At 37.0% G+C, this 13,122-nt stretch overlaps 1 protein-coding gene across 2 annotated transcripts in view; it reads left to right on the plus strand.

Moving 5' to 3' along the window:
- Window positions 1-13,122, plus strand: part of LOC148947803 (rhomboid-related protein 2-like) — a 75,449-nt gene that overhangs the window by 42,063 nt on the left and 20,264 nt on the right. For both annotated transcript variants that reach the window (XM_089095445.1, XM_089095444.1), the window contains exons 5-6: window positions 6,088-6,242; window positions 9,196-9,409. In XM_089095445.1, coding sequence (XP_088951571.1) covers window positions 6,088-6,242; window positions 9,196-9,409 — 369 coding nt within the window. The remainder of the gene's footprint in view (window positions 1-6,087; window positions 6,243-9,195; window positions 9,410-13,122) is intronic.

Here is a 13,122-nt window from a genome sequence, read left to right on the forward strand (position 1 = left end):
ATTATTTATTATTTTCCATCGTTAGCTAGTTCAAACATATTTATATTATAGCATCAATATATAATAAATGCTGAATTATGTCGCTTTAATAACAGTATTTAGACAGTATTAAATTCGCATATTTTCGAGAATGAATCATCTCTGCGTATTCAGCACTAACATTAATATTTTAAGGTAAATGGTTGATTAAAGGAATATCGGCAATCCATGGTAATGTTAAACCTGGTAATGTAATGTCTAAGACAAAAAGTAACGTAACGTAAAGTAACGTCTAAGACAAAAGTATATAATACAGATGTCCGATTAAGCAATTTTCGGTAAAGTCTAAGACAAAAAGTAACGTAAGTAACGTCTAAGACGAAAAGTAACGTAACGTAAAGTAACGTCGAAGACATGGTAACGTCTAAGACAAAAGTATATAATACAGATGTCCGATTAAGCAATTTTTGGTAACCAGTAAATTTGGTTCTTATTCTCGTCTGCGTTCATTTTCATCCACAAATGTTTTCATGAATGTTGCTTGTTAAAAGCAAATTTGCTCAGAACCTTTGATCTTTCAAAAGAAATTCAAGAGACTTAAATTTAACTTATGAATTGATCAGATAGATAAGATAATATTTATTGCAAAAAGCCTGTGGGCCATAGCAACACATAATACAATCTAGAAACCAAAGCTCAGGAACAAAATACAACTTTAGATAATAAAAATCAAAAAAGAAAAAAGAACAACAAAACGACAAAAAAAGAAACACACGAAGGTTCAACATTTTAACCAACAAACACCATATAATAAAATTGAAATCCTAAAAATAGTTACAAGCTATCTCCTCAAACATGATTCCCTATGTTTAATCCCTAAACGAAGAAACTTACACAACTGTTTAATAGCACATGTGTTCCTCTCAGCCATAACCAACATTCAGTCCCAAACCCTCGTACAAAACGTTCATTTTGTAATTTAGACAGAGCTCTTCACACTCGGATACAAAATGAAATAAGTTTTCATTTACACATCCACACATTGGGCAAAAATAAGGGCCAGTCGCCAGCCTAAACTTTCCCAAAAAATTCCTTCTCTCACCTAAATCCAAACTATCCCCTCTTACCCACAACAAATTCTTCAAATCCTCTTTATTCACCCCAAATTTAAAATACCCCCCCCCCCCCCCCAACCGTCTTTGGCTTGGGAGTAAAACCTGAAAGACATAGAATGGTCCTTATGAGCTTGCCACTCTTGGATTTCTTGTTCATTTAAGGTTCGCTGGACTTCCTTTCATACTGACATGGTTTCACCCATACGGCCTTTTCCTTCATTGCATACCTCCAAAAGTCCACAGAGGTCCTGAATTTTCTTGACCTTGGCCATGAATCAAGTCTACCGTTCTTCAAGCTCTTCAAATGAGCTGCTTTAAGAAGCCGAACTCTAGGTAGCCTAGTTATCTTCTTCCAGAATTTTATCATTCTAACAAATCTAACACTCCTTAAAGAGAAAAGCCCCAAACTTCCTTTCTGTACCACTGAACTAAATGAATCCTTCAAGCATAAAATTCTCTTAAAATATCTTAGCTGAACTACTTCTAGCTTAGGTGCTTTAGCAAAACCGCAAACCTCAGAGCCCCAATGTAGACTAGAAACTACTTTTATCTGGAAAATTCTTTTCTGGATTCTCATGTCAGCTAGCTGATTTAAATCACTTCCCAAAAGCATACCTATTTGCCCAATATCTGTTAAACTACAATCTTTTAAAACACTAGATAGCATCTTTAACGCAATGTACTTAACATACAAATAAAAAATTTTTCCTTATCGTCAAACACCTTTCCTCCAAATTAAAATGATCCTCTGAATCAATATCTTCTTCGCCCCTAACTGTGAATACTAATGATCTCTTAGCATAGAAATTTAACTCCTTCTTTTCTAAATAATTTGCTATTATATCTAATTGCTTCTGGTGATTATCTCTGCTATCCGCCACTAGAGCTATGTCATCCGCGAATAACATGCATGATAGCCTAAACTAATCCAAAGATACATAAATGGCTCTAATATTTTTCATAAACCTATCTAAACAATTGATAGACAAGGAGAAGAGCTTAGGAGATAAAGCACATCCTTGTTTCACACCCACATGAGGCATAACCTGCCTAGAACAATTTCCCATAACCTTCACAACAAATTTTACCCTCCGATACATATCTGCTATTATTGCTACAAAGCTAGACGGCAAGCCTATTTATAACAGACTTTCAATTAATAACCTCCTATTTACCGAATCAAAAGCACTTTTCAGGTTTAAAAAGGCTACAAATAGCCGACCATTTTTTCCTCTAGCATATTTCCTTCTCAATACATCCAAAGTAAAAATATGGTCAATAGTGCTGAATGTCGATCTGAATCCCGCTTGTATCGGGCTGAGTATTTCCTTCTTATCTAACAAATCTTTTAGCCTAAATTCGAGAACCATGCAAAACAATTTACTTACCGCATTCTCCATAAAGATAGACCTAAAGATTTCGTGTAACTTCCTATTACCTTTCTTAAAAAGAGACACTGCTATAAAAATGTACCCATGAGCGAGCCCAGCAAGCTTTTTCTACCACAAACGAGAAAATTGCAGCCAACATGGGTATTAAAGTTGTCCTTCCTAACTTCAGGACCTTTGTAGATATACCATCTGTTCCTGGACACGAATTTCCATTCATCCTTTTCAACTGATGCCAAATATCTTGTTGAGATACAGGCCTAATTAAATCGTAAGCATTCTGTCTTAAAGGATGTGTTGCTGTCCATAGACCTGGCTCTCTATCCTCTGAACCATTCGACTCATTCGCCCTAACATATTCTGACTCCCTATTATCAAAATAAGCTGGCCACGTCTCAACTGCTGGGACTTCTCCTCTTATTCCCGGGCCCTGGATTGAACATTTAACTACTGACCAAAACTCTCTTGACTTATTCACACTATAAGCTCTCTTAATTTCCTCATTAATTTTCATCTGCCTCTCTCTCTTTTAACTCTTTTAACCCTATTATAATCTGACCTTAGTTTCCTATATTCAGCTAACCTGTGCAAATTCGTTTCCTGATCCAATGCGTCTGTTGCTTTAAGTAGCCTGAAAACCCTAATTACCTCTTTCATTTTCTGCCTACATTCCTCTTCGAAAAAACCCTCATCTTTTCTGGCCGGATGTTTTTTATCCTGAGATAAAGGCTTGATTCTCTCATAAATTTTATCTATAATTACCGAAACAGTTTCATGCAATTCAGCTGGTTCTGAAAAATTCAAAATCGAATGGCAATCATTCTGAAATTCCTCACTTTCTAGTTCCATTTTAACCAATTCTTCTTTCACCTTGGCTATCCAAACTGGTTTACGGATCCTTTCCTCACACGTAGACCTTTCCTTTCCCTTTTCGGACTGTCGAATACACGCTCTCACCATAATACTCACTGGCAGATGGTCAGATCCAACCAACTCTAGGACCCTGAGGTCGGCCGCCCGGGGCCAAAGAGAAAAACTACATAAAATATCAAGGAGGCACACTTGTGCCTCTTTAAAGAGGCGACCCACCACAGTGTTAAGCGATTTATCGTCCTAGCGGTCGCAGAGAGACAGCGGTAATCGCATTTTGCAGCCCAAGTTCCAACTAAGACACGTGAGAAATTTCACCCCCCCTCCAACTTTATCTTCATGGTTAAAAGTGGGCCGGAAGTTTCGACCCTCCGACCACAGCCCCCCTTTAACATTGTCGGATTGGGCTGAAATTTAGAGGTTAAGCATTCCTATGGCCCGGGAGCTTATCCTCGAAATTTCAGCTCAATCCGATCACTCCTTCCTTGTTTTCCAAAAAACAAATATAGCCACTTAAAGTTCATTTCTCTTTTTTTTTATCAGCCACGCCTACAGGCCACAGTTGGCAACGGATCCGGAAGAATGAGGACTCATTCGAAGCGGAATTCGACCTGTTAGGGCCTTTTGATATTTTCAGACCGAAAAAATTATCCCCCGAATTTACATTTACGAAAAACCTCGTTTTCCTATAAGAGCCCATGTTAATTTTTCCCACCACAGCCCCCCTTTAACGTTGTCCGATCGGGCTGAAATTTAGAGGATAAGCTTTCCTGGGGCCTGGGAGCTTGTCTTCCAAATTTCAGCTCTCCGATCCTTCTTTCCCTATTTTCCAAAAACCAAATATCAAGTTTTGTGGGGAGTTGCTTGCGTCAAAAATAGATACGAGAGACTAAAATAATATAACAAGTGTCTCTGTGGTACAATGGTCGCTGTTCCTGACTATCAGGCGGAAGATCCGGGTTCGATTCCCTGTCAGAGAAAATTTTTTATAAACTGAATTTAAAGTTTAAAAAATAAACTCAGTTTCTTTTTTAAATCCGCTTATCCTCGAAATTTCAGCTCAATCCGATCACTCCTTCCCTGTTTTCCAAAAAACAAATATAGCCACTTAATGTTCATTTCTCTTTTTTTATCAGCCACGCCTACAGGCCACAGTTGGCAACGGATCCGGGTGAGTGAGGACTCATTCGAACCGGAATTTGACCCAGCAGGGCCTTTTGATATTTTCAGCCGAAAAAATTATCCCCCGAATTTACATTTACAAAAAATCTCGTTTTCCCATAAGAGCCCATGTTAATTGTTGAATAATAAGTAATAAACTGTACAAAAACGTGCAGAAAATATTTGAAAAAAACTACGTTTTCTAAAGAGTTAAAGAGGCTGAGTTACAAGGTCGAACCTTAAAACGTACAGGGATTAGGAGGCACAGTTGGGGGACTGCCGCCCCCCCAAACCCCCCGCTTTTGCAGCATCTCTTGTTAAGGTTTTTTTAGTCCTGTACCCTGTAATCAAGTGGTCGTACCAATACGAATGAAACTGTTTCAATGGCATTTTTTTAATATCTTCTGAGGATTTGGCAATGACTACTCAGTCTGTTGCAGTTATAACTACAAACTTGTCTCTGTGCCAGGTAGTGTTATGTACTCAGTGTGATCATGTATGATGGTAAAATAAATGAACCTTAACTGCTAGTTTATTCTGAGCCCTTCATCTGCTCCCTGTTTTTCTGTTAAAAATTTTTAAAGTTCATCCCATTATAGCTTGTTATTGGTTAGGGAAAAATCTCCTGAGGAAACGGAAAATAATAATTCTCAGTAGGGTTTTTAATCAAATAAATGCAATAGGGTGTTCTTATGGTAAAAAATTCAAGCAGACTTTATTTTAGTTGTAAAACAGTTCTTTGCAAGGGCAAAACCGGGGGGTGGTAGCCCTCATCGATAAAAGATGCAATAGTTGTTTTTATGATAAAAACTACAGCAGAATTCGTTTGTGTTGCAAACCAGATCTTCGCAAGAGCAAAAGCGGAGGGTGACCTTAAAAAAACCTTAAGAAAAGAGGCTGCAAAAGCAGGGGGTTTGGGGGGCGGCAGCCCCCCAACTGTGCCTCCTAATCACTGTACGTTTTAAGGTTCGACCTTGTAACTCAGCCTCTTTAACTCTTTAGAAAACGTAGTTTTTTCAAATAATAATCAATTAGGCTCGGGCTAAACCCACTATAACACGTAAAATCACCCTGACCAAAATCTCCTCCCAACCTTCCGTCCATAATTAGTAACCCTTCCTTTTTACAAAAATTTATTAAATTCCTTCCCCATCTATTTATTTTCCGAGCCTATCCCTACTTTCCCTATTAGGGAAAACATACTCACATTCATTCTCCAAACAAACATTCTGACCTGGTTCATTTACAAGGGGTTCATCAACCTGCAACTCGTCCTCTTCACTAGAATCATAACTTCACTAGATTCATATATTTTGAATCATAACTTATGTCGTGTTCGTCCTAAATTACCCGGGAATTGCTCTTCCCTGAGAGTTTTGTCTGAGAAAACGAAATGTTAACCCGTATTTTTTTAAATTCAGAATTCTTATCCTTTTCTTGCATTTCCATCTATTCTGTTTTTAGTTGTAGGATTATGTCTTCATATACTGTGTAATTTAATTTCCAAATGATCATGCTACTGTAATACCTAGTCGAAACGACCTTGTATTGATCTGTTTCGTTTTTAATTATAGCTCGGTGTCTTCATCTACTATGCAATTGAATGTTCAAATGATGGTGCTACTTTAACAGCTGAGGGCCCTGTACCCATTTTGTCACCCTTAATTTACAACCCAAGGAGGAGATATGAAGCTTGGCGTTATATTTCTTACATGCTCATTCACTCAGGGTAAAAACTTCTGTTTTCCATATTCTGCTTCTCTTCATAAATTCTTATCTTGTACATTTCCTTTGATTTACTAGTTTTCTTTTCAATTTATTGCGCACAGACTCAGCAAGACTAGGGTAATAGTGCAGCTTCTGAAGTCTGAAATAGTTCGTTCAGGTAAAAGACCCGTTGATAAGGATATTTGCTCCCCTACTCCCCTACACCTCCTCTGTCGAATCTTGTGGAAACGTGCGTCTGATTTAGAGTTTATTTTATCAGAATGTATGTTAATGTTAGATGATCAAGTGGTTTAACCTCTCAGTGTGTGCTTGTAGTTTTTATTCATAACTAAATACTCTCCTAGCTTCTGTGGAAAGCTTTTAAACTCCTACATTGTGTAAGTAGAGAGATAGCAATATGAAAATAGAGAGATTGGGATATTGGAGAAAGAAAAATGCTTTTACAAAGAAGAAAATACGAGACTTTTTAGATATGGTTATATTTACGGATAGGTAAATACAAATTCTTAGACTAGTTGCTCTAGAAAAAACTCGATATCGTTGTAGAATGAACTAAAAGCCATTGGACTATAACCCACATATTCTGGTAATTAGAAGTTATCCACAGTGGGCATGTACAAAAGTGCTTATATAATGGGGGGGGGGGGAGGTGGGTAAATTTCTCAAAACTGTGAAAAAAAGTGAAAAGGCATGAAAGTTTTAAAATATAGAATAATCGTTTAAATCATGATATTTTGGCAGGGGGAGGGGCCTAATACTCCTTCCCACCTCACAGACGGAAGTGGTTTATCAATAATTGCTTTTAGAAGAAATTGTCCATGTGGTGTGTTTTTAGACCCCAGTATCAGGACAATGTCGTATTCAGCGTTTCCTTAAATGTTTCCCGATTTTCCTGGCTTTCCAAAGAATACCTAGAGGTTTGGCATTTACATTGGCTCATAATTACTTCTTCGTATTTAGGTATGGAAGTTACCTTTAAACCTATGAATACGGTATTTAGAATTAAAAGAGTTCGTGGTAACGAACGGTAAGTAAGGAGCGACCCGGCTCAATAGTAAGCGAAACTCTAAAAAACGGAATTTTGATACCAATATATACATAAAAAGAATAAGATTTTTATGCTGATTTCAAATATCTAAGTTTCATCAAGTTTAGTTTTACCCCTCAAAAGTCACACGCCTTAGAAAATTTGCCTTATTTTCGAAAAAAAGAGAAAATACCTAAAAGTCATAGAACTTGAATGAAAATCACAACAGCAGATTCAGCGTATCAGAGAACCCTAATATAGAAGTTTCAACCTCCTATATGCAAAAATGTGGAATTTTGTATTTTTTGCCTGAAGAAAGATCACGGATGCGTGTTTATTTTTATTTTATTTTTTCAGGGCTGATCGTATCGACCCAGTGGTCCTAGAATATCGCGGGAGGGCTCATTCGAACGGAACTTTAAAGTTCTAGTGTCCTTTTTAAGTGACCAAAAAATGGATGGGAACTAGGCCCCGTCTCTTGCTCATTTTTTTCCCAAAGTTATCCGATCAAAATTTTTAGATAACCATTTTGTTCAGCATGGTCGAAAAAATATAATAACTATGTCTTTGAGGATGACTTGATCCCCCACAGTCCCCGGGGGAAGGGCTGCAAGTTATGAACTTTGCCCAATGTTTACATATAGTGGTGGTTATTGGGAAGTATACAGAAATTTTCAGGGGGAGATTTTTTCTGGTAGTGGGGGGGGGTGCTTTTCGTGGAATATATTTCCATGGAGGAAGTTTTCATGGGGGAAGGGACATTGCTATGACGGGGGCGTCGGATTTCCCAGCATTATTTAAAAAACGATCTGAAATTTAAAAAAAAAACAATTTTTTCAACTGAAAGTAAAGGAGCAACATCAAAACTTAAAACGAACAGAAATTATTACGTATATGATTGGGTTCGCCCCCTAGTCATTAACTCGGTCTTTACACTAAAGTTTTGTACTTTCATCAGAGGCATTTATTCCAATTAATGGCCTTTGTGATTAAGGAGTCATTCTTAAAGGATTGGAGTAAAATTTGAACCTTAGAGTAAAGAGCGAGGTATTGACTAGGGGGCGAACCCCCTAACATACGTTATAAGAACATACGAATATAGAAGTTCGTTACGTAAGTTACGTCAGAACAAAATGTCGAGAAAGCCATTTAGCCCAAAAAATAGTAAAATTAAAGTGCAAATTTTATTTTAATTATTCATGTACGGTGATCCAAAATCAAAGCTGCATTCATTCAAAAACGTTCAGAAGTTAAATAAAAAAACAAGTTTTTTTTAACTGAAAGTAAGGCGCGACATTGAAACTTAAAACGAAAATAAATTATTCCGTATATGTAAGGGTCTGTCCCCTCCTCACGCCTCGCTCTTTACGCTACAGTTTTTTTTTTGTTTTAAAAAATAAAGTTGTGAGACAGAGTCAAACTTTAGCGTAAAGAGCTAGGCGTTGAGGAGGGGACAGCCCCTTTCATATACATAATAATTTCTGTTCGTTTTAAGTTTTAATGTCGCTCCTAACTTTCAGTTAAAAAAACTTGTTTTTTTTAATTTAATTATCTTGAAAGAAACTAAGAAAATCCGTATAACAAGACGCAATCTGCTAGATAATGTTTTCCTGGAATGACCCCGTCTTCTTGAAAATCGAAATTATCTGTTGTGTGTCTTCTGTCATTTTAGCTTGTAATATGGGCTGTGTTTAAACATGTACTCAGGACTTTATTTCGGAGGAGGGGAATGAGTTAAAAAAATATATATATAAAATAAACTCGACAAAATAGATGAATTGTATAGAACATAGACGAATATAGACTCGCAAATTGTAAAAACCTCTACTGTTCTAGCGGTGTGAATTTGAAGCTACCCCCTCCCCTGTTTTAATGCCGTGTTATATTTCCTGATTACCTGAAGCCAAATGCGGAGTTCTATTTTTAGGTACGTCCACATCATATCCAACATTGTAGTACAACTTCTATTGGGTGTTCCTTTAGAAATGTTTCATGGACCTTTAAGATTGTTTGTCATCTACATATCTGGAGTGATTGCAGGATCACTTGGAACATCTGTAAGCGACCCGAGAGTATACCTGGCTGGTGCCTCTGGTGGTGTCTACGCTGTTTTAACAGCCCACGTTTCTAGCATTATTCTGGTAGGCCCATTTTCAATGTTTAGAAGATAAGACGATGTGTAATACCCAGAAATGGCGAACATTCTCATTTCATTTATCTAAATTGGGGGGGGGGGCATGCCGCCGCAGATTTTTGTGTGCCCGTCCCCCTAGATTTTGAAAATGCCTTTTTGAGGGCATTGTCATTGAAAAATATCTATTTTGGTATTTTCATTGGAAAAATAAAAAGCGACTTATTTGCCCCACTCCCCTAGATTTAAAAAATTCATTCCCCCTAAATTTTGTGAATTGGCTTCACTTTCTCAATTGAATGAGTAATTTTCGATGTCTAGATAATGAAAGTATTGCAGAAAAAGAGTTGTCTGGTTATTTTCTGTAATTACCAATAGTTAGCGATGACCAAGAGTTGGAATTGAAAATAAATAACTTATGCTTCGAAAGAATCAGCTTTTATTTAAGAAAAATAAAATAAATTAGAAAAAAGTACTAAATAAACATACTATGGTTGATTAATACAAAAATACCACTGAACAAAGTTTTCTCGAATAAAACCACAACATCTGCAAACAATCAAAAAAGAAAGAAAAAAGGGGCAATGGTTTTTTAGGGTTTTTTCTTTCCTTATTTATTTTTTTTGTAATATGAAGGATCGAAGTTTTATCACATCTAACAGTCCAACAATGAAGTGGAGATAAGTGGAAAATTAATTGCAAGGTGTTGAGGTATAAGAGAAGGTTTTTTTATACATATATTTCAGCTATGGATATTTCACGGCATGTAGTATTATGTAAGTAGGGATGCATTGGGTAATTTATGGTGATCATCAAATTGCTAGCTTACTTTACATGCTGTTATGTATAGTAGGATGTAGTGGTCACGGCCGTATCTGGGGGGTGGGTTTAAGGGTATTGACCCCCCCCCCAAGATTTTTGTCTGACTCATAGAAACGTAACAAAAATGAATATAAACAAATTTGTTTATGTATTTTTTTTTTAGTTTTAGGTAAGCCCCCCCCCCCCCGAAAAAATCCTGGATACGGCCCTGGGGGCAGTAATTAAAAATTGATATCTTAATTCTTAATTTTTTTTATGATATTCCAAAGTGCTGATTCAAAGATTTGTATACTTGGAAACTACAAGAAAAGTGAACTCAGTTTTTTTTTCTAATATTGAAGCTGCTCAACCAAAGGTCTTTCAACCCGTAAATTTTCATACGAGTATCTTGCAAATTGAAGAGTATCCCGTAAGTTTAAAATGAAAGTTTTGGAAAACACCTATCTTTGCTTGTATATTCCAAGTGTGCAACATTTTACAGGGGTGAAATTTTAATTTTAGGTTTAATTTCCCGTTGCCCAACGAAGATTGATTTTGCGCGTTCAACCTAAAGATAAAAGCTTGAGAATCAGAGAGATTTTGTAACAATCTAATGCGTTACCTAAATTACTCCTTGTTTGCGTGACTTGTAGAGTTCTTGGCCTGGAAAGTGGGCTCCCCATAAAGTTACGTCAGGGAGGAACCATCGGCCCCATGTCCAGAAATTTTGAAGATCTCTTTGAGATTTCTTGATTTTAGTTCTTCTGAATCCCCCCCCCTCTCCAATCGATTCATGTGCGTGTGCCTGATAAAAAGCGCAGTTCATATTTCTTTTTTAAAATCAGAGGCAACACTCTAGCGTTGGGCATAGTAAAATACCATGAGGCTTCAATGCATTATTTATTTTACTATTTTTTTCCGTAGCTACTTCATATGGGAAGGATGGTCGTAGAAACTTTAGAGATAACTTATACGATTGAATGTCGAAAGTTCTAGTGCCCTTTTCAAGAGTTAAAAATGACCGGAGGGCAACTAGCCCCTCTCCTACGTCCTCTTTTGCTTCCCTCCCCCAAAAGACATCTGATCAAAATTTTGAAATATATTTTGTTCAAAATATTCTAAAAGTCAAATAACTATGTTTCTGGGGATGGTATAACCACCCAAAGCCCCTGGAGAAAAGGCTTTGAGTTATGCAACTTGCCCTTTGTTAGTATATAAGGTTCGAAATTGAGAAAAGGGGACACATTTGATTACAGGTCTCCAAAAAGGCTGAGATTTTTATAATACAAATTTCATTAAAATTTGGAGGGAGGTGACTAACATAATAAAAACACACTAGGAACGAGCTGGACTCTCAGTCGAGCATACCCATATTGTACTTGTATTTAGTTTGTAAGTAAAATAACCTGAACTGTGTGCACGATGGTTGTCAAAAGGGCGTATCAGCAATATCTGATAAACGGCTGAGGATAATAAGTCGAAACTTTCAGTGTATGCTGAGAAGGATGCTAAGAGTGATCGGAGGGCAATCAGCTTCCTTGCCCTTCTTAGATTCTGCCTCATCTCAATGCTGAGTGAAATTTTGAAAAGCTATTTTGTTCAAGATAGTTAAAATGTCTTATAACTATGATTCTTGGGATGCCATTCCTCCCGTAGCCCCTGGGGCAAGGATTTAAATTACGTAATTTATCCATTGTTTTCATGCGGGATTTATCATTGGAAAAGGGGGAATGTTTGATCCTGGGTCTGTCTGAAAAGGCTAAGTATATTAAGTAAAACTTAGGGGAATATTGAAGGGGTTGCTGAAGAGCGATCGGATGGTAACCAGCCCCCTTGCCCTTTTTAAATGTCCCATCTCCACAACATGGATCGGAATTTTGGAAAAGTTATTTTGTTTGAAAAGGTCTAGTAAATTTTCCTCCGATGATGCCATGCTCCCCACAGCCTCGGGGCGATGATTGTAAATTACTCAATTTGCCCATTGTTTACATGCAGGATTTATCATTAGGAAAGGGGAGAATATTTGATCCTCGGTGTGTCTGAAAGGCTAAGGGGGTACTTGTATGATCTAGGCCCTATCTAATATTCTTCTAATGTGTTTTTCTGACACTCAATCCTAATGCAATATACCTAATTATGATAAAATATAATACGTTAGAAACAAATTTAGTCTATATATTTGCACATTCGGGGGGGGGGGGTAAAGTATAGCGAGTCTGCATGCCTAATGTGTTAGGTACAATTATTATGCATATTATGCGCTAATAATTTTTTTTCTAACCTCACACTGTCCAATGCTTTACCCCCACCACCTCCCTTAATGTGCAAATATATAACCCAAATTATATATTTTCCATCGATTCCGTCACTTCTCTTTGTCTTGTCTCACGCTAAGGTGAATGAAACTAACAAAAAAAAAAAAAAAAAGATTCTGCAATGCGTTCATGAATGAACAACTAGAGCCGTAAGGCGTAGATCATACAAGTACCACTAAGGGTGCTAGGGAGGAACTTCCAGAAATGTTGAGGGGTATGCTGAACTTGATCAAAATACACTATATGCGTCCAGATTATCAAAAAGGTGTATGTGCAATATCTAAGGAACGACTAAGGGTATTAACTTAAAACTCGGGCCCACTACTATTGCTACTATTACTGAAACTACTTGCGACTGGGACTGTGACTGCTTCTACTTGCGACTATTTTCAGAAAATCATGACCTAGATAGCGACGAAGACCACACTGCCTTTCCATCATAACAAAAAATAACAAGTAGAACAATAGGGAATTTTTAGCATAAGACAGTGGAATTCCAAACTTTAAATGAATATTTCGGCTTTGTGTCCAAGGGCCATCCTCAGCAAAGCACAAATAAAAATATAAAGGAAAAACTTATATTAAAATACGACCATTAAAACTGAAA

Source organism: Artemia sp. Qi Xiang Cuo, chromosome 10 (assembly GCF_049724085.1).
Source record: "Artemia sp. Qi Xiang Cuo chromosome 10, ASM4972408v1, whole genome shotgun sequence".
NCBI classification, from domain to species: domain Eukaryota; kingdom Metazoa; phylum Arthropoda; class Branchiopoda; order Anostraca; family Artemiidae; genus Artemia; species Artemia sp. Qi Xiang Cuo.